This window comes from Enhydra lutris, unplaced genomic scaffold, assembly GCF_002288905.1.
Source record: "Enhydra lutris kenyoni isolate GAN:26980312 unplaced genomic scaffold, ASM228890v2 scaffoldscaffold1, whole genome shotgun sequence".
Taxonomy (NCBI): Eukaryota; Metazoa; Chordata; class Mammalia; order Carnivora; family Mustelidae; genus Enhydra; species Enhydra lutris.
This window is the reverse complement of record NW_019154085.1, coordinates 15,422,564-15,450,064: the sequence shown is the minus strand read 5'-3', so window position 1 is coordinate 15,450,064 and position 27,501 is coordinate 15,422,564. Positions and strand designations below refer to the sequence as shown.

General features: G+C 39.9%; 1 protein-coding gene across 1 annotated transcript; it reads right to left on the bottom strand.

Moving 5' to 3' along the window:
• Positions 1 to 78: 78 nt before the first annotated feature.
• Positions 79 to 27,501, bottom strand: LOC111144043 (CD28 molecule). Its single transcript, XM_022498122.1, has 4 exons — positions 27,345 to 27,501; positions 6,478 to 6,834; positions 6,115 to 6,239; positions 79 to 523 (listed from the first exon to the last, which is right to left on the bottom strand). Exons 1-4 carry the CDS (start codon positions 27,499 to 27,501, stop codon positions 395 to 397), a joined length of 768 nt encoding a protein of 255 aa, XP_022353830.1. The 3' UTR covers positions 79 to 394.

The following is a 27,501-nucleotide window of genomic DNA, read 5'->3' as shown; positions in this document are numbered from 1 at the left end:
CCATTTCGCATTTCACTTGACCACAATGTTCAGGTGAGTGAGAAAGGAGTGAAATGGAAAGCAGATTTCAAGGTTGACAGAATCCATGGATTTTGTTTGTTTGTTTTTCTACTATAACCTCTTAAGTCAATAAATACGTGGTAAGTTGGCATTTGGGTCATGGCACTACAAGATAGAGCCTGCCACAATAATATTCTTTAACTTCATTTCGGAGTCTCAAAAATAATGTTATTTGGTCTAGTCATTCAAGAAAAATTGGCATCAGTGGCTTAAGAAGAGCCTGTAGAAGGAGCCCGTGGCCGGCTGAAGACAAGGCAGGTTTTTCCTATCCAGAGCAGTTGTGTTGGGCAGGTGAAGAGCTGCCAGCCGGCTTGCATCTGGATAGGCGTCCATGTCAGGAACGGTATGCAGCAAAGTCGCGCGCTGGTGCATAAGGTTGGTAGTGCCTTCGGGTGGGCCCCGGTCTCCGGGGAGTCATGTTCATGTAGTCACTCTGAAGGATCCTGTTCCTCCTACTCTTCATCTGCAGAAAAGAGAAGTGTCTCTGTGAAGGGGGCCAGGGAACAGAACGAGATGTAGTAGGAGTAGCTCTAAGACTGGGCAGGGGTGGGCAACTACTCAGAACATGGACTGACAAATGAAGCTGAACACACCTGTATTCATTGAGTGTCTTGGACCAGGATAGTGCCTAATCAAACCTAACTTCTTTGGACTCTTCTAAATTAACATGCAAAATCTGAATCAAAGAAGGTATTTGGGTTGAATGTACCCATGTTACCCTCAATGCAGTCATTTGATCTAAATTCCAAAAGCACATCTAATTAATATATCCACCGTTGATGTGTAAATACTCTTGAAGGCCCTTCCTCCTTTGAAAAGGTTAAGCATCCCCACTGCAATATTCTTACATCTGTCATTTGCTTAACAAGCCATTTTTGCATCATTAATCCCAGAGAACCTTCACCCCTCTAGAGTCTGAAATAATCATAAATTCATAGCCCTGGAGCCCAAAGTAGTGGAGAGGTATAGTTTAAGACAACAAGTTACATTCCTATTCTCTTGTGTGTATGTACATTTCCATAAAGATAATGGTGTCACTTATCTCTGTTCCTCAGATTCACCTCCTTCTCGATGAATTTCTAATAGGGGTGAGGGAAGTAGGGGCAATACTAAACCCAGAGCAAGAGTTACATGCACTGTGAATCTTAGTATAGTTTTTACTGGAGGTTAGGAGCATCTTTTCTGAACCAATGTGATGGCAAAATTTACATGTTTGTTAAAAGACCCATAAAAATTCTAAAAATAGCTACCTGGGTTTCCGAATTCAGAATTCCCTATTATGAAAAAAAAAAAATGTCTATTTCTAGGCACCTAGGCCTGATGCGTAGATACATGGAACGTGAATGACATGAACACTTGAACAAGTAAGTGAGCAAGTGACTTCTTCTGCCCTGGTCTTATTTCCATGCTCCTCCCTGAGGCTTGTCAAATGAGCATGAGCAAGCTGGAAAAACCCCAGCTTCCACATTACTAAATCCAACTAACATGTCCTCATCTTTCCCAGGCCTCATCTTTTGACTTCTTGGTAGCATTCTCTACTAATGATTACTCTTGCCTTTTTGAGATGCTCTTCCACTTTGCCTTCCCTAAGATGGCACCATGATGGTTTTCATCCTACTTGTCTGGCTACTCTTTCCTTGCCTCCTTTGCAAGCTCATCCTTCTCTAAGTAGCCATTCAGTGTTAAAGCTCCTCACAGACCTTCTCCTTTACTTACTCCATCCTCTCTCTCTAGGCAAACTCATCCCCATTTGCAACTTCAATTACCACCTATTCACCCAAATTTATATCTCTGGATGGGACCTCAAAGACATTTCAAACAAAACCTGTCCAAAAGGAAACTGAGATCCTCTCCTAAAGTCTGGTCTTCCCCCAGTGTTTCTATCTCAGTGAGTGACACTTCTGCATATACAATTGCCCAAGACTTCCTAAGCCTCATCCTTGACACTGCCAGCTCCCTATCCCTTGTCCCAGGGGACATTTGACGATGTCTGAAGGTATTTGGGGTTGTCACCACTGGGAAGAATGCTATGGCATCTAGTGGGTAGAGGCCAGAAATGCGACTAAACACACTATGTTGCACAGGGAAGCCCCTGACACAAAAGCATTACCCAGCCCAAAATGTCAATAGTGCCAAGACTGAGAAATCCCGATCTAAGGAATCTGATCATGAAAAAGAATGGGATGAAAAGGAAGCAAATGATACAAAACATGGGACCAAATTTAGAATGAATATTGTCGGATTGCTTGACCTTTCCTTTTTGCTCATCCTCAGAAATGACCAATGATTTGAGCCTGGTAGACTGGAAGGAGGCTGTTCCATCCACGGATATAAGGCAGGACAAAAGGAGAAGTAGATTTGTAAGAGAAGGTTACAAATTCAGCTTTGGTCATTTAGGATATAAATGATGGACGGGTTATCCAGCTGAAACGAAGAAGAGGATAGTGTTCAACAGACATAATTGGGAGATTCATTTAAGAGAGGTAGCCATGGAAACAAAGTGAGTGAGGGAAGTTGCTCTTCAAACATCGTGGCTTTACATCCTTTCCATAAATAAGGACCAGCATTCTCTCGAGCACAGGGTTATGGCAGGGCAGGATAAGGGCAAGGAAACCTCTGCCTCTGAATACATGTGGAAGGCTGCTGCTGATACCCTAGAAAGCACTTTAGTACTTACTCCTGCTCTGACTTCCCTTGCCAGAACACGAAATGGCAGTCTTTGCCTCCAAACACTCAAATACAACTATAGTTGGTAGAGAAGCCCCGATAAGGTCTTCACTGTTCTATTAAGTCCACTAAATATGTGTGATTTCAGGACCATTCCTCCCTTGCCCTCGCACCACCCCCACCCTTACCCACCTGTTTCCTGGAAGCAGCAGCAAGACACAATTCACTTAAAGACCCAGTCTTCAAGGGCATGCTTGGTTTAAAGGAAGATACCACCTATCCACACACTGTCCACATTCCCCACATTGTGACTGATCATGGAGAAGACCGTGTTTTCAAAAAGGTTCCTTTAGACTAAGAAAGAGAATAGGTTTTCCAGCTCCGCTGGGTGAGTGGAGGAATGAGTGACAGTAGCAGGTGCTGTTCCCCAGCAGGCTGGTAGAGGGGAGCACTTTATTTATTCAAATGTAAGCAACAAGTCAAGAGCTGGGATAGAATGTGCAGCTGCTCCCAGAAACCCGCTCAGCCTACAACTGCCTACGGTAACACATCACAAGCCCTCAGGAAGTTCCAGAGAACAGGCCCTCACACCAAGGCATAGAGCAGATCAGCCAAAAATAGGCTCCCAGAATAGGACCCAGGAAATGGCTAACCTCTTGGGATCAACAAGGTGCTGGTTGCTTAAACAGTAACAGCAGCAAGAAAAGATGAGCTGGGGTGGGGGGTGTGATGTTATAAAATAAAGATATATATTTATTTCACACCCTTTGGGTCAGATAGTACAAAGACCTAGGCAAATAAAGGGTTCTTATTGGACAACCTAATCGACCATAAGAGGCCGCAGAAGATAAGATCATGCCAAGCACTGGCTCTTCCTAATTCACAGGGAATTTATGAAACAGAATAAGACCAAAGTTAAGTTTTATCAAGACAAAGCAAGTAGTGCTACCAAAGAAAAACCTGTAGCATCTACGATGCTTCCAAGTTGAAAGTGAACTGTTTAAATTCACTGAAAATGAGAAGGCTTTTGTTCCTCTGGGTGATGCCAGTCACTGAGCCAATTAGTGCCTGATTATAGTAACTGATATTCTAATGTGTGTTTACAATAAGTTTTAAATGATGAGCAGTACCCTTCCGGCCACCGAAAGTTAAAGTAAGTCTCAAAACTATTTCCTGGGAAGCTGGTATGACACTGACCTAGGTCAGCAATAACAAAGGAAGCACCTGTCCTGGAAGTGTACCCATAAAGCCACTTCACCTATATTTTAGATTAAGAAGTTGAAATTCCCAAGAGATAAAAATAAGGACTAAGATTCTAACCTCTAAAATCATTTGGCAAACACCACAGAGGTTCAAAGTGGGAACGTAACGTGTATGAAGACCCCAAGATCAAGAAAGATGAGGGACGGAACTGACATCAGAGAAAGAATTTAAGCAATATTTCTCTACATAAAAGGCTCTCAGGGTGGGGCAACTTGGAGGAAGCAAGACGGGTAAATATCAAGTTGCTATCTAGTATAAGGGATTTCTAGGAATCAACAGCCACTTTTTTCCCTATTCTGCAGAAGAGACAGATTAGGCAAACAGGCAGCCTAACCAATGTCCATCTCTGCCCCTAGAGTTTCCAAAATGTTAGCAGCATGTGGGGATCGATCAAGAGGTAGACTTTGGAAATAGGCCAACAGAGTTTAAAAGGAATAGCATGGATGACATTAGGAGAAAAAAGGGAAAAAAGAAGGGGGAAAATCAGAGGAGAAGACAAACCATGAGAGATTATGGACTCTGCGGAACAAACTGAGGATTTTAGAGGGTAGGGAGATTGGGGGGGGTGAGTTGGCCCGGTGATGGGTGTTAAAGAGTACATATATTGCATGGAGCACTGGGTGTTATATGTAAACAATGAATCTTGGAACACTACATCAAAAACTAGTGACATACAGTATGGTGCCTAACATGATAAAAATAATAATAATAATTTAATAAATAAATAATTAAAAATAAAGGGATCTCAGGTAGGACACCTGGGTGTCTCAGTCAGTTAAGCATTGGACTCTTGGTTTCAATTCAGGTCATAATCTCATGGGTCATGAGACCAAGCCCCATATCCGGTGCTCAGCAGGGAGTCTGCTTGAGGATTCTTGCCCTCTGCCCCTCCCCCTCCACTCTCATACTCATGCTCTTTCTCTCTCAAATAAATAAATCTTTAAAAAAAAAAAATCTCAGGCTAGATCCGTCATTTACATGATTGTGAACCCAAGGCTGCCCCCCTCACCTCTGTCCATCCCCTGCCCTGCCCCCCCCAGCACCAAGTCTTTAGTAAACAGAATGGTTTCACCAGGTGTGGGTTGCAGAAATCACCGACCCATCTATGGTTTAGTTAAATGTGTAGAATATCCCTTAAAGATATGTTCATTTAAGTCCTTAGTTTGGCCTTTAGGAAGGTTATTAATGCATAAATCTGATAAGCACCCATTAAGCATTAAAAATGCTTAATACCACATGGATGGTATATATCAAGAGAAATGGTCCTTTATCCTTGAGGAGCATACATTGCTTATTGAAGAAATGACTCACACATGCATCTAACATAGGAAAAAACTCAAAGACAATGTGAAACCAATGCAGGAGACATTCTGTCCCACACCGTGTACATGAGAAAGGGAGGTTTCTGAGTAAGGGAAAGACCGTCGGTAAGGGAGTCCCATCTTAACGTCGGATATGGTCATCAAGATGTGTTCAAACCTTCAACTTTGAAGGAGGTAAAGAAAAATACACCAAGCTCATTACATGAACATTTGCACAAATTGGTAAACTCTAATTCAGTGCTGAGAACTCAGAAAAGTCTAACTCCCATTATGGTTTCATAATGACAGCAACCATACTTGGCCTCACGAAATTCAACTGCTTCAGGAGATAAAAATATGACTCAGATAAACAGACCTAGTTTCTTTGCTAGGTTTGAATGCATAATTTCAGTAACCAAATTTCTCACAATTTTGGACCCTGAACAAAAATTGTGCATTGGTTTCAGTGCCTTGATTCCCAAGTTGTTAGATTTTTATACATATATGTATATCAAAACTATTTTATATATCATCATGATATTGCAAAAGGGGGAAAAGAAAAGTAACTGGCCCTAAGACTCGATCCCCACTTCTCAGCTTCTTTTTTTGCATGGCCACCTAATTACTACCTTTTGGAAAATAGAATTCACATTAGATTTTCATCTCAAATAAAGCTAAACAGGTTAAAAGAGAAGGGAAATAACAGCAATAATACTAACAATCATGCATTAAACAGAAAATGAACCACATGGGCAAATTTCTTGAATGTGTTCAGATTACACATGCATGGAAAAGTTACACAAAATAGTGTTGCTTCTCTTACCCAGCAAGCACAAAGAGCCACTGTTACTAGCAAGCTATAGAAAACTAGGACTCCACACACCACCACCAGTGCCCAAAATGGCTTAGAAGATTGAGGAGACGGCTGCACTGGACAAAGATGTTTCTCTGAAAAACAGAACAGAATGGGTTAAACATGGGAGTGGCACTTGAGTACATTCCCTTCCTTCTGAACTTTATAGAAGAATGGGAAATGGATCAAAATATGCAAAATATCACCAGTTTATAATGTGTAGACTTCCTCTCTGGGACTTATCCAACCCCACCATTGATCATGACCTAGTTTTCAAGACTGCCACTGAAAACTCTTACTCTAGAGCGGTGCCCTGGTAGAGTTATGTGTTACCTTTCACATGGATAATGGTCCCATTGCTCTTCTCATTGTCTATGTAAGGAGGTGGATACATGACCTCGATTTTGCAGAAGTAAATATCTGTTTGGTTAACAAACAACTTCCGAAGGTAGAATGTCACTGTTTCATTGCCCAATTTCCCATCACAGTCGAATCCTGTGCTTGAGTAGAACTGAGGCTGATGGGAGTAATTTCCATTCACAACACAGACTTCCACGGCACTGTCTACTCCCTTATAAAGGGATGCCCGGAACTCCTTTGAGAAGAGGTTGTGGGTATACTTGCAGCTCAGGTTGACCTCATTGTTGTACACCACAAGCATGGGCAACTGCTTCACCAAAATCTTGTTTTCTGAAGAAGGAAAAATCATTTGCTTAGAATGAGAGCATGAGGACTTTTCCTCCCCCCTGAAATCAAGACATAATAATTAACAAAATAAACGGATCTCCAGCAAAGGCTTTCTCCTGGCAGATGAAGCTGCAGGAGTGCTTTGGAAGAAAATTATAGTGAGAGTTTAAAAGTTTGCATTTTGATATTATCTGCATCCTCCTTTGACTGGGACAATGCAGTGTGTTTTCACTTGGAGGGCAGAATGTGGCCTTCTGTTGGCACTGAGCACCACAGCTACGCATTCGGAATTTTTGAATCTGTGCTAGGATTCCAAAGATGTTAATCATGCTTAATTGTTTATCTTCCTGATTGAGTGGGATCCTTGGAAATGGCTTTGGAACACCTGACATGGATACCCAAATAGATTTGGCTTTAAGTTGTGATACAGGCTTTTGTGAACTAAAATGTTTTGAAATGTTTGGGCTTTGTTTATTGGCCATTCCAAGAGTAGGATAAAAAGTAAGAGAAGACACAACCCAAAAAGCTTAACTTACCTTCCGTAGCAAATTCTGAGAGGAGCCTTCTCAAGAACTTCCCATATTTGTTCTCTTAAATCACAGGAGATGGAAGGGGTGTACAAGAGCTCCCCCTCTACTCCATTTTTCTGCCTCAATGCTATTCCAGTAAATGATCAAAGAATCTGGAGAGCATCCAGTTCAATCTTTTCACTTTTAAAACAAAGAAACTGAAGCTAGGTATTATAAACCTACATGAGGAAGAGAACACATGTATTCCATCTTGTCTCCCACTGTATCCCCATTGCCTCTCTAAAATCGCTGAATAGATGGCGAGCAAAGCTGCGACTAAAAACCCAACTACAACCACCTGAAAAACAGACCATTTAGAACCACCATTCTTAACAACTAAGAGTCAACTTTGCAAATTTCTCTAAATTTTCCGTCACTCTTAACAATGAATTTCTCAAAAATAATGAATGCGTCTCTGATTCAAAATTTAATTCCAAAAAAATTGCTGTTATTTTGGGTCATGCTAATAATTGTCTACATATTTGCATTCTTTTAAAAAAAAGGTTTTTTGAAGCCACACCCCACGCACCCATACTGAAGACCCAAATAAAATAAAAATCTATTAAAATAAAACCTACAATTTGCCCTGGATTTGCATTCAAGAGCTCAGGTGTTTTGTTTTTGCTTTAGGAGAAAGGAAGATACATATAACTAAATTACTAGCAGCTTTCCATCACCTGCATTGTTCTCAATTCTGGCTGTACATCAAAAACTTCAAAAAAAAAAAAAACCCTTATATCCAGTTCCCATTTCCAAAAATTCTGATTTAATTAGTCTATGCTGGACACAAGAAGGGATTTGTATTGTTTCTTCTCATTTTTTTCACACAACTTCCTGAGATATAATTCATGTACCATAAAGCCTCTCTCTTTTTTTAAAGTTCACCTTTTTAAAATATACAATTCAGTGGTTGGGTTTTATTTTGTTTTATTCGAGTATAGTTGACACACAATGTCACATTGGTTTCAGGGATACCACACAGAGAATCAACAGCTCTATAGTTACGCTTCACTCACCACTGCATAGCTACCATCTATCACCACACATCAGTATTTACAATACCATTGACTGTGTTCCCTATGCCCTACCGTTCATTCCCAAGTCTTACTCATTCCACAAGTGGAAGTCATATCTTCTACTCCCTTTCACCCATTTTGCCCATCCCCCCACCTCCCTTCCCTCTGGCAGTTGTTTTTTTTATTATATTCACAAATTGCAAATGGATGGCCACTATCTGATTCCAGAATATTGTATTTTTATTGCCCCCAAACAGAAATCCCCATACCCGTCAACAACCACTCCTCATTCCTCCTTCCCTCTAGCCTCTGACAACCACTGAACTATTTTCTGTCTCTACGGATTTGCTTATTCTGGGCATTTCATATAAATGGGCTCATACACTATATGGCCTTTTTTGTCTGGCTTCTTTCACTTAGCATCATGTTTGCAAGGTTCATCTCTATTGCAAAATGTATCAGGACTTCATTTATTTTCATGACCAAATAATATCCTCTTGTATATATATATATATATATATATATATATATATATATACCAAGTTTTGTTTTTCCATTCATCATTTGCTTTCACTTTTTTGCTATTATGAATAATGCTGCTATGAACATTGATGTATATACATTTTTTTTGATGTATATACATTTTTGTATGGACATATGCTTTCAGGTCTCTTGGGTGTATACAGGAGTGGAACTGCTTGATTATATAGTAATTCTGTTTAGCTTTTTGAGGAGCTGACAAACTTTTCCAAAGCAACTGCACTATTTTACATTTTTTTTTTAAGATTGTATTTATTTATTTGACAGAGAGAGATCACAAGGAAGCAGAGAGGCAGGCAGAGAGAGAGAGGAGGAAGCCGGCTCCCTGGCAAGCAGAGAGCCCGATGCGGGACTTGATCCCAGGACCCTGAGAACATGACCTGAGCCGAAGGCAGAGGCTTAACCCACTGAGCCACCCAGGCACCCACTATTTTACATTTTACCAAAAGTGTCTGAGGATTCTGATTTCTCCACCTCCTTCCCAACACTTGGTATTGTTCATTTTCTTTACCATAGCCATTCTGGTGGATATGAAACAATATCTTATTGTGGTTTGATATGCATTTCTCAAATGACTGATAATGTGGAGCATTTTTTATGCGCTTTTTAAGCATTTGTCTCTCATTCTTTTTTAAAGACTTTATTTATTTGACAGAGAGAAATAGAGTGAGAGAGAGCACACAAGCAGTGGGAGGAGCAGAGGGACAGAGAGAAGCAGGCTCTCTGCTGAGCCGGGAGCCCAATCCCCGGCTCGATCCCCGGACCCTGGGATCATGACCTGAGCCGAAGGCAGACACTTAACCAAACGAGCCACCCAGGTGCTCTATTTGTCTATCATTTTTAGAAAAATGTTTTTATTCAGATCATTTGCCCACTTAACCAGACTGCTTTTTATTGTTGAATTATCAGAGATCTTTACATATTTTTGATGCAAATTCCTTATCATATATAAATCTTACCAGATTTCCAAATATTTTTTCCCATTCTGTGGGTCATCTTTAGTATTGTCATAAAGATTTCCCCCTTTGATTCTAATATTTAGTGAGGGTTGAAAATCACAGTCTTGTAACAGATTTCTCAAGGTGACAGCATATTAGAATCAGCTGCAATTTAAAAACCCTTGATTCCCAGGTCAATTTAAGCAGAATCTCTGTATAGAACCCAGACATCAGTATTTTTAGTTTCTCAGGAGATTCTAATTTGCAGTCAAGTTTGAGAACCAGTGACTTAACAATTGAAAATTCATTTCTTATCCTCAATTACCAGGCCTCCACAGGTTTTTCCAGTCTCATCTCCTCAAACCCAATCTTCCCAATCAGCCAGACTATTTAACATCCCAGCAAAATACTGTGTGAGTGTTCCTCTTTCCATACTTTGCTAACTAAAGTTCATGGCCTAGAGCGTCTCTCCCTTCTTAGGTCTCAAATGATTACTATCTGTATCACTCATTTGCCATTTGGTCAGGTTCTACATGTGGAACACCTCGTGCTTCATATACTTCAGGCTTTTATGTGTATTTATTTCCTCTAGACTTCCAGTTTCTGGGTCCTCTTTGAGCAAGAACAATCTGTTATGTTTCTTTATATACTTCTGTGTGAATGATAAGATCTCATTAAATAATCAATAATCAATTAAATTAAATTAAATTAAATTAATTAAATTAAATTAAATCAATTAAGTAATAAGTGAAAGGTGGTAATCTGTGTCATTGTTAGCAGCAGCGAGGTCTGATTACCATCTCATTAAATCCTTATTCAAAATTTGTGTCTCCACAGCAACATTAGCTTCATTTATTATTCACTCAAAACCCCCGTAAAGCACTGAAAAGCACATGTAGGTAACCAAAATTTAAACCCATCAAGATAGGGAAATTCATGGGGCGCCTGGGTGGCTCAGTGGGTTAAAGCCTCTGCCTTCGGCTCAGGTCATGATCCCAGGGTCCGGGATGGAGCCCCACATCGGGCTCTCTGCTCACCAGGGAGCCTGCTTCCCTTCCTCTCTCTCTGCCTGCCTCTCTGCCTACTTGTGATCTCTGTCTGCCAAATAAATAAATAAATAAAATCTTTTTTAAAAATGGGGAAGTTCAACTTGTTTTTGTTGTGTTTCATTTTGCTTGGTTTTATTTTTATTTACGTAGAAAGAATCACTGGGCCAGTTCTGATTAAAAGAGCCAGATCCAGCAAGAAATGCCTGCTTTTCAGGGAGTCCGGGTTAGGTGCTGGTATTTCTGCTTACTGACACCTCCAGGGATTGTAACTGTCCCTAATTATCTGGATTCTATGTCAAGAGGCAATCAAATTCTTCCTACTCTGCCTTTGAGAGATGACATAAGGGGAAAAAATAAGCATAGGAGTTCTTTGCTAGGATAACAAAAGGGAGCATAAGCAGGAAAACCGAGGAAAGGTGGAGAGAAACCCTGGACCCAGTTTGGGTTCCTCTTCCTAGCACCCACAGTGAGGTGGAGAGAGGGAAGGGAGAGGGAAGAAGGAAGAAAAGCTCTAGCATCTATACTCCAGTAGTTTGCTTAACATGTCCTGTATCACTCAGAATATGACACCCTCCCAAGAGGCACACAGAAGGAAAAAGTCTATTTCCCAAAGAGAACAGGGCTCAGTTTCTATCCTCGGGCAGCTACAGTCTGGTGGGAAAGAAAGATTCATAAACAGCTACTTTTAAGATAGTGGCACAGTGATCTGTAGGGCATTTCTGCAAGCAACTAGAAAACCAGCTAAGGATTTCTCAAGGTGACTGCTGACCTGACGTGGAAGTATGCACACATTTATTCAACAAGTTTATTAGGTAAAAGCCTTGCAAGATGAGCCTTTGTGTCAGGGTGAAGTGAGGTAGGAGAGTATGTGGTGGAGAATAGGGTGTGAGGTCATTTCTCTTTTTCAACAAGAGAAAAAGAAGGGTCTATGCAGAGGAGATAAGGAGGTGAGAAAGAGTACAGCAGATGTAAGGAATTAGAGCTGCCTCCATTTTGCCGGACCATGACTTGTAAAAGAAAATATTGGCAAAACAAGCATAGTTCACAGCTTGGGCTCTCTTGCTGGTGATGGGGACCTACTGAAGTATCGTGAGCAGAAAGGTGATTTCATTTGCTATATACCACTTTAGTAAAAATGTGGAAGGCAAATTTGAAGGTCACAAGTATAAAAACATGGAGACAAGTTAGGATACAATCATAGTGACCTAGGTAAGAAGTGATAAGCGTCTGAACTATGATTACAGAGAAGTGGATGAGCTCAAAAAATATGTGCAGGTTAAAACTGACAGAACTCAGTGTTGGCTTAGATGTGGTGAGTGAGAGAGGAGGAGTTAGAAATGATTATCCTCAGGCCATACAGACCAACCAATAAGTAATACTGTTTTTCTTTTACCTACATCTCTTCTTCACTCATTATGAGAAACTGAGGTGAAGGTTAGACATCTGAGCTATGAAAAAGACATTCTTCCAGCCTAAGAGATCACTGCAAAGAGCATATTAGTTACCTCAAAACTAATTGACTCCCTGGAATTTAGTTCACTGTTTTCTGTTCTCACAAGGGAGAAGTGGTGGTCTTTCTCTCCTGGAACTGGCTTTCCTTCACAAAACATAATGTAGTGGGATAACTAGAAGATAGACTTTACTTCTGCTCATCATGGGGCCTCCGAATTCAAACGTGAGCATGGTTATAGGGGATTTCTCTGAACCCATTCTACCTCAGCACTGCAAATTACACAACCTCTCAGAGAGGAGTAATCCAAGTTCTCAGGATCTTGACTGGGGTTTACATAGTCCATATTCTCCTGGTTGACGGCACATCCAACAACTTCAAAGGGGAAAGAAAAGTCCTATTTTGTGTGACTCCTTGTACTAAAATTTGTTGGAAAAGAACTTGAAAAATAGTGATGACATGGCCATTTGATAAAAAGAGACATCCAATGTATTTGTCAATGTTTACTTTTCTCTGCCTTCCATGTCAGCACATAAGTTTAACATTAGGTGCTATGCATGAAGTGGTGTGCCAACTATATGCTAGTGTGTGGCAATGATTCCCTAAGCTTAGGGTTCAACCCAAGTTAAAGATCGGCTGATAAAACTTCTTGTTTTCATCATTTATATCCTGATAGCCCTTGGTCCCACCTTGGTTCATGTCAATCATTTAGAGAAACCTAAGTAAGAAACCATCTCATAGGATTTCAAAATCTACTTCTGCTTTGAAGGCACACTAAATGAAGGAAATTCACTTTTGGTGGTAGGAAAAGAGAACCAATTTCTCTAAATGATACTGAATATATGTGATCATTATAACTTACAGTAGACACAATAATTCTTATTTTTTTCTTAAAATGGAGCATTGTGAAAATGTGCACCCCTCACTCTACCGGAATGAGTATTAACATGGATAAGTCATAGCTACCAATAACAGAAACATCAAATGATATTTGGCTTTGAAATGTATTTTTAGTTCTCTGAGTTTCAGGGAATCCGCAAGACATCAAATAATTTAAGAACACATTGCAAAATTTAAGAACATACCCAGGCTCAGAAGACATTAGAGAAATATTTAGCTTCCCTATACTATCTTGTATTTGAGTCCTTTCATGCTAGGAATGAAGAGCACCCTTCTCAGGTTATTTTGGTCTTTGCAGACCTAGCCTTTCCTTTCCTTCTTGTGAGTATTTAAGCAAGGTCCACCTAGGTCAAACCTACTGCATTAAAAGAGAAACATTGTCAATCCATCAATTGTATTTGCTTCTGGTATCAAAAGATTCGCTTGGCTGACATTTCTCTAACTGAATTGACAAGTTGTTTTGATGATGAATTTAGTGCTTTGCTTTCAAAGCCTTTCCTAGCAGCTAAATCAGCTAAAGGTGTGGAGACAGGAAGCTGTAACCTCAAACCTCTCTCCCTCACAACTCCTCCTTAACAACAGGCAACATGAAGAGTAATACTGGAGGTGAAAAGGTACTTATCTGCTCCTTATAAGTAAGGCAGTGCGAGCTAAAAGATTTCCCACAGATAATCTGTGAATCTTGTGATACAGCTGACTTAGAAAATGGGAAGTTGCTTGTGCTTCCATGAGAACTGGTCACCAAAAGAACAAAAAACAAGACAAAACAAAAAAACTTTCCCTTTTTGCCTGTTGTAAATGGGTCAATTACTATATTAATAACCCATCAATTCTCTGCACAGATGGAGTGGATAACCATCTCTTGGGTGTGGTTCCCAGCACCAGAGAAGAAACCCTGCCCCTAAAAGGACCCTCCTCACCAACTCAGTTAATACTTGGATTTCAAAAGAAGATGAAGCCTAAAAGGCAATATGGGAAACACATTGACTTAAATTAGTAATTGCGGCCTACATTCACAGGGCTACAAAGTGCTTTTTCCTATTTTATTTTTCCTATTTTATCTCATATGAACTCCATATTAACCTGTGAAATAAATAATAGGACAGTCATCTCTATGCGCATTTCACAGATGGGGAAACTGAGGTTAAAGAGGTCAAACAAGTTGCCCAAGTTTATAGGACAAGTGACCTTTATGACTTGGCTCATGCTTCATGACTTCTAATCTACTGGTGTTTTTTTTTTTTTTCCTCTGTTAGTTTGCATCAAAATTTCAACACAATTTCAGTGTTTGATTCTAGATCTTCTCAAAGTTGAAGGATAATTGGATGGTATTAGAAGTGAGAGTTAGGTAGTAAAGTACCATTGAATAGGGGAGTCGATGGAGTGGAATCAGGACAAAACTAAGTTAAAATTTTATTTTCTCCAACATTTTGCTGGAGTGCTCAGTTGGAAGGAACTCTGGAGGTGACCTAAACCAAAACCTTATTTTATAGAAGAGACAACTGAAAACAAAACAAAAAAAAATTGACTTTTTAAGCAAGGTCACACAAATAATGGAAAAGCTAAACTTATTTATTTATTTATGTTTCTAGGAATAATATTTGAAGTCATGAACGTTTTATTCAGAAAGCCAACTTTGTGCATTCAGCAGATTCACTTGATTTCATGGTCCTACTTAGAAAAAGTATGTTTCCAAACTTTCTTGGCTTATAATGCATGTGCACAAAACATTTTCTTATGATTTCAGAGACTTCCTAAAGGTTATGATGGATCCCAGATAAGGCCTACAGACAATACCGTCACGTGAAATGCCTCTTCTAAATTATTTCAGATCCACAACCAACAATGATGCCATCTCAGCTCTCCTATTTCAGCTTGCCCAAGTTTGTACAAAACACTTGGAACATGAACATTCGTCAGTATATAACGTCACTTTTCAGTCTAAACCTCATTGAGCAAATTCTCAACCTCAGGACCTTTGTGAATTGCATACATTTATCATGTCTAATTTAGGATATGCCATCTTTCCTTTTCTCTATCATAGCACCACAGAGAAACAGAACCAGAGAGTGGAGTAGTCCGCACTCAAGACAGAGATTTGCATTGAAACGTTAAGGAAGCGGTAAAAGGAGATATGATAGGTCTTTAATTAGCAATGTGACTTTCTTTCGGAACCTCTTAAGAACTTCATTGGGTTCCATCTCTGCACATCACAATCGGTTTCTTTTGCAGCTTAAAAATCAGATCGTAAGATCCTAATCACGTCGTTTCCTTTTTTAAAATTCTGACTGAACAGAATTTAACATGTCAGGCAGGAACCAGAGCAAATGAAAGCTTTCTATTTTCAACCATCTTGCCCTACGATATTTGTGAACACACTGTGAAGGTGACACTGGTTTCCCTGGCACAGAGCACCTCCCTCCTGACCACAGAACTGGTGAAGTGACTGTAACTTTCCTCTAAGTACATTTCCTGTTCAGGCCTAGGATACCCTTCAACACGTGGCCCTCTGACCACTTGTTCCTTTTTAGGCTCCAGAAGGGCCAGGCTTATTCACAGGGCAATGCAGTGTTTGCTCAGAAACCTGCAAGACCAATTGTGCTTCCTGGGAGGAAAGTGGCTCTTTCCTCTGTTGGTGGCTCTGGAAATCTAGCTGGTGGCTCAGCCTCCTACAGATGTGAGAAAGAGGAGTAAAAAACACTCATCAGTCTTTGACCGTCTTCTTTGAGTTACTAAGAAGATAAAAACAAAGCTATGAATGACCTAGCATACCTTAAATGGCTCCAGACCCTCTGAAGTTCATGATAAAGTGGGCAGGGGTTGGGTGGAGAGTAACAAACATCACATTTTCAAAATAACTTTGTGGTCATTTCATCTAGTTTTCTAATGGCCGTCATCTTGAAACTCTCCCTGTTTTCCCAAGGCTTAAGATTTAAGGAAAGCTCCGCCCAAAAGGGGCTGTGAAAAAGCATGTGGTATATATATGTTATCCCATTCAGGAGCCCAGCAGAAAACAAATGGCACACTCAAAATTGAGCAACAGAAGGAAGGTATATTTTTAAAAGTACTGTTGGCAAAGGTGTGGAGGCCACAAGGCAAATGCTAGAAACTGTAGTTCATGGCAGCAGAGTTATGAGCACCCTTAGGTCTAAAAGTTCATGGGCAGGGTGAGGTTACCAGAACCAGAAGGAAAGAGAATCACGTAGAGGAGGCCACCATGACAGATGCAATGACTTTGTTCAGACAAATAGACCATGGGATCAGCCCTGCCCAAGATTGTGTGTGTACAACTATCAGTTCTGTCTAGCGCATTTATTCTTATCGAAAGGGTGACTTTTATACAAAATCTAGAGACCTTAGTTCAAACAGATGCAAATGATTATAGATAGGTAGCAATAAAAATAGAAATAACAACCTAATTAATACATTTACTCAGCAAGCTGCCATTAACCAGCACCAGTCTAAGCTCCATAACTATTGTGCTTCTTACAATCGTCAGGAGGTAACTCCGAGATCAAATAGTTCAGTAGCAAAAAGTCCCAAATGAGTATCTAGTCATCAATTATGAAGAGAGAAAAATTACCAAAATGATCAATAAGTACTTTCTGAAAAGAAATTTCAATGTGTCCGAAAATTGTTCTTTGGTATTCTGACTTCTGCCATGATGAAGTCATGGATTTATTCAGTGAATAAATAATAGAACCAAATGTACTAGGTTCTTGGGAGATGGAAGATGTAAAAGATACAACCCCTTTCTTCTAGAAGAAGCCCTAAGGTAAATTCCCCATTAGCTACACTCTAGTGCCATGTATGGTCCATGAGCCCTGTCTTAACAGTCGTATAAAAGAGGCCTTGTTTCCAGTTGAGATGATTTTGGAGGTTTTTATGAAGACAAACTGGCCTTTAGCTGGGCCATGAAGTCGGGGGTAAATTTAGACAGGCTAAGATGAAGGAAATAGCTTTTAGTAGAAAGGTTTATTGGGGACCAGCAGAGCATTCCGTTTACATAAAGGGGAAATAGGTAAAGATGGTGGCTTCCAATCACAGAGAGACTTTAATGCCAAGAAAAGGCACATGGATTTTGCTAGGAAGGCAACGGGAGACGTTGAAGTCACCTGAGTTGAGAATAGGGTGGTTAAGTGCCCCTTCAGGAAGGTTAGCACAGTAGTGCAGAGCACACTTGCTGGAGAGGGTAGAGAGGAGGCAGAGACCAATTGGGAGGCTGTCGCAATAGCTTTGATGTGAGATCACAGGGTGTGAGGTGCAGAGGAGGCAGCTGGGATGGAAAGGACAGATGAGGAGTGGAAACCCGGTTGTACTCACTGACGGTGAACGAGAATCAGAAATGACACGGAGTTTGTGGGCTGAGGAATGGTGAAAGTAGAGGCATTGTTGGCAAAATTAGGTTTGTTTGGAGAAAAGCTGCTGGGTTCGGTTTCAGATACACTCGGTTTGAGTGGTGGGTAAAGCATCCCGAAGGAAAGGTCCAGGAGTTAGATGTGTTGGACTAGAGCTCAAGAAAGTTACAAATAGATATGTACATCAGGATGTCATCTGTATTAGGATTACAGTTAATATTAAACATGCCTAAAGCCATTGCCTGCACTGCCATCCATCCCAAATGCTCAGATACACTACCCAGCAACACAGGGTGTAAGCGCTCCAGGATTGAAACTTCCTAAACACAAAGCAACATAAATGGGTATGATGTGACCCAGCCCCTACAGTTCAAAGGTCTACAATTGTCCTCTTGGTCCCTAATGCTAGAAGATAATCTAAGAGGCCAAGAAGGCAGAGCACCTTATATGAAAGCTTCCAAACCCCTCCCAAATATCCAATTTTATTACCCTAAAAGGTTGCCTGTAATCCAAACTGTAGGTAACTAGGGCTTCATAGCCTTCTACATAAACAGTATAACAATAACTCAATCTTACATCTCCAAAGAGTCTGTGCAGGGCCACCTTGACACATACAGAATCTTCTAGGCAAATGTCATGACTTGGAAGTTTGAAAATAATTACTTTGTGGAACCTTAACATTATATAGGAAGGTGGAGGAGAAAAAGAAAAGAAAAAACCAAGCCATAATTTCCAAGCATCTTTGGACCTAACACTCTGGTTTGCGGTCTCTCCAAGCAGTTTCAGATATTGCTGTTCAGCGGTTCTTTGTATTTTCTCTCCCAGATCATAAGAGCATCCACAAAGTGGTGGGGTGGTTGAGTTGTCTTGTTAAAACTGATAAAAGCCAGTTTTATTGCATGTAAGAAGGATGTTTAAGCCAGAAATAGACCTAAGATGTCTTCAAGTCCAACCCCCTCACACATCAGACAAGGAAATGAAGGCCTAGAAAAGATTTTGTCACATTTCAACAGACTAAAACTCCTAATCACATCCCCCCTACCTTGAGAAATAAGTGGTGTTAGCTTTTAAGTTTTAAAAAAATAAAAGGGAATGGAGGATAGAAAAACAGACACGGTCTCCCCAAAGCCAACAGCAAGCAACTACATCCTTGGTCCAAAAAACACAGGGAGATGCTGAGATTCAATTTCCTGACTGGAAACTGGAGCCCTGCCCATGATATTGGGCAGGATTGATCTGAACCTCGTGAGCCTCTTATTTCAGCCATGAGCTGAGGCCAGGCCAAGCCATATTGTACGTTTTTGAAGGCTCAAACAAATTTAAAATGAGATGGGCGAAGTAAGTCTTCAAAGTCAAGGCATGTGTTATCCAGTGGCCCTTGCTGATACAGGTTTAACACTAAAACCTGTTCTGAGAGAATGAAATAGATATATTTTTTAAGTAAAAGTTTTTAATATCAAGTATGCCAGCATGTAATCACTCATCTACCCCTTCTCCATCCTAACATTATATGGCTGCCTGTATAAATCTCTTCTCTCCCTCCCCATTCTTCTTAGAGATTTGTCCTCTTCTCTCTAATACTCCTATCCTCTGTGCTCCAAATCTTTCTCCCCATCTCCAGGTGACAACTGCCTCTGTCCTTCACTGTTCTCCCTCCTCCTCTTTTATTTCCTAATGGCCCTTCAACATGACACACACACACACACACACACACACACACACTCAAGAACAGCACTTGGTTCCTTCTACATCTTAAACATAATAAAGTCACTGGGTTTGCAAACATTTACTACACACCTACCATATCATATACAAGAAATGGTGAACATCACAGGTGATAGAACTTCCCAATTGTCTTTACCTAGCAATTTCCTCTCTTTCTACTATCTCTATATTGTTCCCCTCCACTTTTTCTTGACCTTTTGAAGTCTTATCTTCCTTTCCTACCATTCTATCTAAGCTCAAAAGTCCCAACTGGCCTCTTTTTAGTCAAAACCAATAGCCTTCCCAGGCCACTCTTCATTCTTCCCTTATATAATTGATGTTATTAAGCACTGTCTCTTTTTGAAATTCTTTCCTACTTTGGCTTTAGTGATGTTCTATCAAGTCTCTTTCTCCTCTTATCTCTCCAAACATGTTCTTTGTCTCCTTCACTGGTTGATCATCCCCTTCAGCTGACTCCTAACCAGAGCAATTTTCCAGATACAGTTCAACTCTCTCTAATGCCATCCTTTCCCATGACATCAGCTTTACTCCAAAGATGAGGATTCCTAGATATTTTTTTCTTACCAGCTCCCATAGCTTCAGGTTTGTACAGGACGTTTTTCTGCCATTTCAAGCCTTTACTTCAAACTCAATGTTCTAAAACTAAACATCAGTTTGCCCCCAAACTCAATTGCACAACATCTTGATTGCAGGCGGTGATACCACCATTCCTCTATGAAGCCAAAAATCTTGACATCACTCTTGATCCCTCCTTCTCTTTCACAAATCAGGCACTATATCCTGGAATTTCTACTTTTCAAGCATCCCTCAGAATAGTCACTTCTTGCTGTTCCCACTTTTGCTACCCAAATTCTAAACTACTACCCCCCTCCTGGCCAAGTGTTATAATGTGAGCCCCTTGCTATTAGTCTCTATACATTCTAGACCATCCTGCTTCCAAAAGCTTCCAGCTGCATCAAAATGCCTTGAAAATAAGGTCCAAACTTGGGGTACCAGTGCTCAGTCCTTAGTTTGACCTGATTCTACCCTACCTTTCCTCACTTCCACACATTCAGTTCTGGCCAAGAACACAAAACAATATCCCTGGTTTAATTTCTTTATTTGTATTGCTTCTCCCTTTTGAAGTTACATAGAGTTGGTTAAGAATATGAATCCTGGAGCAAGGGTCAGGATTGACTCACTTACTAGCTGTGTGACCATAGGCAAGTTGCTCTGTTTGCTCCATCCTTCAGTTTCCTCATCATACAGATAGAAGATCATTGCAACTGTTTCAGAGGATTTCAGGGAAGAACACATTATTTAATATAAGGGAAGCCAGGGAGAATAGTGCCTGGCACATTATAAGTGAAAAATCAGTATTAACTAGGAATTATTATTAAAAACATTATCCATTTAAATTGTATCTAGCTTTAATATCCCATTCAATTCCCATAAATGCTTACTAATCTATATTACTATTCTATATTAATCTTACTAGAGTATTGATGTTATGCTTCCTCATTTTAGTACTAACTCATTCATTTCCTTCTTCAACAAATATCTGTTGAACACCTAATAATGCTTCCAACACTGTGCTGGAATCTTCAGTTATATCTTTTCTGTGCTGTGAAGTTATAATAATGAATAAGACATGATCCTGTCTGCAAAGAGCTCATAGTCTAGGAGGAGAAACAGAGGCATCACTGCACAATAACAATTTTGGGAACCCTGAGAAGGAAGGAAGTCCCTCACTTTGCCATTTAGGGTCTCAGAGAAGGCTTCTTCAAGTGAGAGGTGTAGGAGACATTTCAGATTACAAGCATAATGTATACAAAGTCATTAAGGCATGAAACAGCAGGAGAAGTAGCCAAAGACTTAGTTATCTGTTTCCCCACAGCTATATCATGTCATGTTTGGTCTTCTCAGCTGGATCAAAAAGTCAATGGCTGCAGAGAGAACTTGGTTAATTACACAAGCAGTTCTTGTGTGCTAAGTCCTTATACTTCTTTTCCTCTTTTTATATTCCTTCAGACTCCCATAAAGATTAAAATACAACCGAGGTTTAATAAGTCTTTGTTAGATTGAGTTATACTGCCACTGGAACTCCTCTTTCAAGTCCATAATGAAGGCTGAATACCCAGGGAGAGCTTCCTCAAAAGAAGTGAATCTTGCACTATAGTCATGAAACGAAAGATGAGTAGGATTTGGATAGGTGGAAAGGGGGAGAGAGGGAACCCCAGGAAGGCTATAGCATCAGAAAGCTCAAAAACGCCCAGAGCAGTCTTCACAGGGACTGTAAAGAAAGCTGCAATTTGGGGTTTGAGGGTCTTATATTAGGGTGTGAAAGAAGATTGATTGGATAAGCAAGAGGGGTCCAGCCTTAGATCATCCAAAACATGCCAAGGAACATTGCAAAATCACTTTTCTTTAGCATCTTCCAGGAGCCATCATCACAGCCACCTTTTCAATAGCTTGAGAGATATCTAAGTCCTTGACCATCTCTAAATGTCTCTGGTTGAATTCACCAGTTATATGGATGCTGCTGCTTATAACTAAATTAAATTATTACATACAGAGAATAAATAAAATAAATTACCACAAACAGTGAATCATTCACGATGATGCTAAATTGAAAGAAAAAAAATTCTAGAAAGATTTTACAATTCTCATTTTTATTTCATTGAAGCTCAGACTGGGTTTTTTGTATCAGTCATAGAACCTAGAATAGCATCTAGAAGATGTTAATAAATACCTATCAAATGGGCACATGAATGAAGACTTGTCCTGCTAACATGTAAGAAGAAGGAGGAACTTTACAGAACAGTAACCTAGTAATACCCTGTTTTAGTCTCCCCGGGAGCTTCAGTAAAAGGAAACATTCTTCCCATATGTGCCCATTCTCACCCAGTTTCTATGGGACAGAGTCCGTGGATCAGAAATGGAACCCTCCTGGACCCAACATTCCTAAAGATGGTCTTAAATTCTGTAGCCTTATTAGTAGTAGTGTCCAATACCAAAGAAAGTCATCGGGTTACATGGAAGCTGATTACAGCCACAGTGATGTTCTGATACTTCAACATCTGTTAGGTATCCCTAAGCAATGAAAAGCACAACCCTCTACCTTCTCAGCAAGTGTTAAAAAAAAAAAAAATCAAACAACCACCTATGTTCCTAACAAGGGAATCGATGTCACTATTACAATGTAACACATGTCAGTAATGCAGATTCTTGTATGAATGACTGGGTGATGAACAGGAATTCCTGCCATAATCAATACATTACATGGTGAATTGTGAGCCATGAAGTTCACTTAGATACTGCAGAAAAGGGTCACCGATTAGATCAGAGGTCAGAGCGAACTATGAGTGGGTGACATTTATGACACCATCAGGAACCATTAACGCAGTTACCGTGGCAGCCAGAGTCCCACAGATAATGAAGATGATGACAAATGCAAAGATGACGGTAATGGTGATGCAGAGATAAAGTTGCAGCTCAGAGTTAAGTAAGAAATTCTCCACCACGGTGCAGGTTTTCATCCAGCACTGAAAACATAAACACACGTAACCTGCACGGTGAAACACAGACTCAGTCAAGACGCCAATGACCTTAATATTTAAATACCAAGGGGCGCCTGGGTGGCTCAGTGGGTTAAGCCTCTGCCTTCGGCTCAGGTCATGATCCCAGGGTCCTGGGATCGAGCCCTGCATCGGGCTCTCTGCTCGCCAGGGGCCCTGCTTCCCCCTCTCTCTCTGCTTGCCTCTCTGCTACTTGTGATCTCTCTCTGTCAAATAAATAAATAAAACCTTTTAAAAAAAATATTTAAATACCAAGACCAAAGGAGTCTAAACTCTCTTTCTCACATCCTCTAACAAATGACCAAGTAGCCCTTGACCCCATCCAGTGCTCCTCCCTTCTGAAGTTCAGGGTCATCAAAATGAGGGTAACAAGCAAGAAGTTAGACAACCATTTTGCAACCACTTCCCCCTGGGGCCTGTGTTCCCTTCCCCCCGGCTTCAGGGACCCCTTCTCATGCAACAATTCTCAGTCTAAAAGCTTGGGGTACCATGTTTTGATGACAACACGGTGTCAAGAAATCGCCATAAAAGAGACAGATTTTTCTAACTACCACAGCTTCGAAAACCTGAGTCCCCTTCAGTCAGTCACGAAACCACCCAGATGTCATTTTTTCCCAGAAGTTCAGCCAAACCAACTACTGAGAAGAATACTTATACTGGCCTCTGTGTATTTCCATAAGTAACAAACTTCTTGAAGGAAAGAGGCAAGCAAACATTTAACCGAGATGAAAGGGGAAAATGAAAGATTTTATCCTTTTCAGTGACCTGCTGCAAAGTAACTGTGCTTTGAAAGATGGCCTGCCCTCTGATTTGTAGACAAGAAAGTTGGCAGTCGTGTCTCCTTATCTATGCCTACACTAGTTAATAAAAGAACTATTGTTTTAGAGATGATAAACCACAAACGGAATTTTCTTCTAGGATATTGGTAGCATAAAAATTTTCATTTTGTAAATGTCAGCACACTGCCTACAGGAAATACTTGAAGGGAACTATCCACACAGGGTAAAAGCTGAATGGTACTCATGTGGCAATTGTCCACCAGTGAAAATAGAATAAAGACATTAAAAGGGAGGACAGTCTATGTCTTAAGAAGAGACAAGATCCCCACCCCCCCACCCATAACAAAGGTTTTAATGTGAGAGCTTCAGAGTTATGATCACAGATTCATTTCTCTTCTAATCTGTCTGTGAAAATGACTCATTCTATTTCTTGATATTGATATATTGATATTGATTTTACAGTCCTTGCTGTAAAAGTTTTTTTCTGGATGGTTGCCTTTGAAAAAAAAAAAAAAAAAGTAATAGCCTGTCTTAAACAACATCTATACATTTGAAATGCCCATTGAATTTACTTGAGATAACAAAACACCCAGTCAATTTTTTAAGTCAAAAAGCAAAACAAAACAGGCTACTGTGCAGTGGACATTAGGTAGATAGGCAATCTGCGGACGACAATGCCTTTTCAATGCTCATCTCTCCCTCTCTCTTCCTTTCCTAAGCCTACCCTCATGGCAGCTCTTCCCTATAAGAGGTCAGTTACTTGCCATTATGAACAACTACCTCAAAGGAGGCATTTGCCGAACTAAAAATGAACTCTTTCATTACCTTGCTTTGCTGAGGATTTTTTATTAAAAACCAACCATCTTCCTGCCTTCTGTGCCTCTCTCAGGAAAAAAAAAGTGCCAAGAGAAATCCAGAAGCATTGGAGAAATCAATCATGTTCGAACTGGCCATTTTGACAGTTTATTTGCTGAGGTTTGGGGAGAAATGAAAAGAAATCCTCTCCTGGAAAAATAAGTTGTCCTGATTTTTATCTTCATACTAGATGATTAGCCTTGTTGAAAAATGACCAATATTGGCTGAAAAATCTATGAACAATGCCATCTATTTTAGGCACACTCCTTCTATCATCCATCACAAATTAGTTCCCTTTCAAGGAACTACAGTTTTAAATCAGACTCCTATTTGAAAATCCAACAAAATCCTCTCAATTTGTGGATCTCCATTGCATAATTACTCAAATCTGGTAGGAAACATGTGACTTTAGGAAAGGAATTGTGTAAGTGAATTTTTCTTCATGCTCCCTATATGCCTCTTTAAATTAGTTCATAAAAATCTTTCTACAGTGTCATTAAAATCATGAAGAATTAGGTTAGGTTGAACTTTCATAGAATAAGCATTTTAAGCTATGCTGGGAGCCAGTGAGTTAGAATCTTTAAATTAGTGAGGAAAAGGACTGTTCTTCCTTTTTTCCTGTTTTTTAAAAAACTTGTTTTCAAATTCCAGTTAGTTAAGATACCATGTAATACTGTTCTTCCTACACACACACATACACAACACACCACACACATCTCAACACAGCCATACCAGAAAACTTTCTTAATGCTGGGGAGGACCAGAGAATTTTACCTTATCTATAATTTCTTCATGGAGGACAAATACAGACAAAAACATATGGCAGGCTTTGCACCATTGATTAGAATGGATCATGCATTTTTGGTATGATGTAGTTATTTTATCACAAAAGTTTTTTTTACTGAGAGAAGCACTTCAAAAGTGCCTTCTCTAGCCCTTTCCTACTTCATTAGATGGCCACTCAGCATCAAATCATAAATGTTATTTCAGGGGTGAGTTGGTCTTCGCAATGTAGATGTATCTCAAAATAGAAAACAAAGGTCCCACATGTGTGTATCCTTAACAGGGTTCTGAAGCTACCCCCCTTTCAATAAATGTTCTAAAGGAAAAATCTAAAGCTTTGTGTCTTACCAAAAACATCTTCAAAAGAGATTCAGTGAGTTGATGACAGATGGATGTCCACAGAGCACATCAGGAAAGTATTTTGTGTACAAATACTTAAATAGTTTCTGTGAGGATGAGCTCCTCTTTCCTTTCTGCCTATTCTGTCTATCCTTTCCTTATAACTAATTAAGAAATTTTAAATATTTTTTAAAATAAATTCTAAAGATCCCTCAAGATAGACATTAAAGACCTTCTTTAAAATAAATTTTAAAGATTCTTTTGAAATATATTTGGTAGCTCTAAATGCTTGGCACCAGATAGATGCTGGGGCATAACCCAGCTCACCAGCTTATGTCTTTCACTGAATGGGTACATTTTATTAATACACACAGTTTGTAAATATGCTCACTGGCACAGAAGGCAACAAAAATAGATGGGCGTAATTGTAACTATGTCACTTGTGCATATTGGGAAATTATACCCTTTGGAGCCCATGCACACGATGTTAAGAATAACAGCAAATAATGCAGCCTCTACACCCACCAAAATAAATGAGAAAAAAAAAAAAAACTGAAGATACTGGCTTTTCAATGTATCTTCAAGAGAAAAAGAACAATTCTTATTTAAACGTGCTCATTCATCAGTACGAATCTTGAGCCAAGTGAGACAATTTTCTAACTCTGAGAACAAGTCGAACAAATACCTGTCTCCAGCCCACCAAAGCAACAAGCTCTTTCCGTTTGGAATTGTGATTTTCCAAAGATGGTTTGACCCCTGGAATTTTCTGGAGCTATGAAATTATAAACCATATCACGTTAGGTGGAATAATGTCATGGTCAGTGGCATAGGCTGAAGAGTCAGATTAAAGGTGGTTCAGATCCTGAGTCCCATAACTAATATCTGTATATCCTTGGACAAATTCACATCCCTACCCCTCAGTCTCTTCATCTGAAATGGAGCTCTGTTATAATAATGTTAGGTATATCCTCCTCATCATCGTTGGGAACGTAAGGGATTTTAATCTAAGATAATAGATTTCAGCCAACTGTAAAAGAAAGTAATTTATTGGCATTTGTATTGTGTCACCTTCTGTAATGACTCCAAAATTCATTCTGACACATTTGATTCGAGTAGAGTCGTAACTACAACTAACATTCATCTTGCAAGACAAGCTCCGACTATACTAAGCATTTCACACAGATCATTTCATTTTATCCCCACAATGAACTTGAGATGAGGTTATTACCATCCCCAGTTTATAGAGAAGAAAACCGAGGCTTAGCAAGTCCACATACTAGTCTAAACCTAGCCGGTAAAAAAATGGATCAGCGGTATGAATCCTGGCAGTCTAAATCCAGAACTTCCAGGACCCACCTACTTATAGCAGTTGTCATACAGTTTTGTTTTTTTTAAAAAGCAACATTTTCGTAGCTTCCTGTGACACTATCAATTAATAACTAAATAAACCTCATTTAATTCCAAAGAATGTTTGTTAAAATATTATACTGTGGATGGAGACTCAGTGGATTTCTAAGTAACAGGCTGCCACGGTAGAGCAGAACTACATTTCAAAAGTCCACATTTCATAAGTTGTCTGAAATTTAAGAGAAGCCAGGCCCACCAAAGACTTGGAAAGAAAAACCCAGAGGAGAAAAGAAATAAAAAATGTTTACCTGCTACTTGAATCGAGGGGAAGAAGTTGAGAGCCAGAAGGAGCCTGAGGATCATTGTGCTAATGGTGGGCCAGGGCTCCAGCCCCTCCTCCCCGAGGAGCCCAGAGTGTGAGGGGAACAGAAGATGTACCTGCTGAAGCCTCAGCGTCTCCGTCAT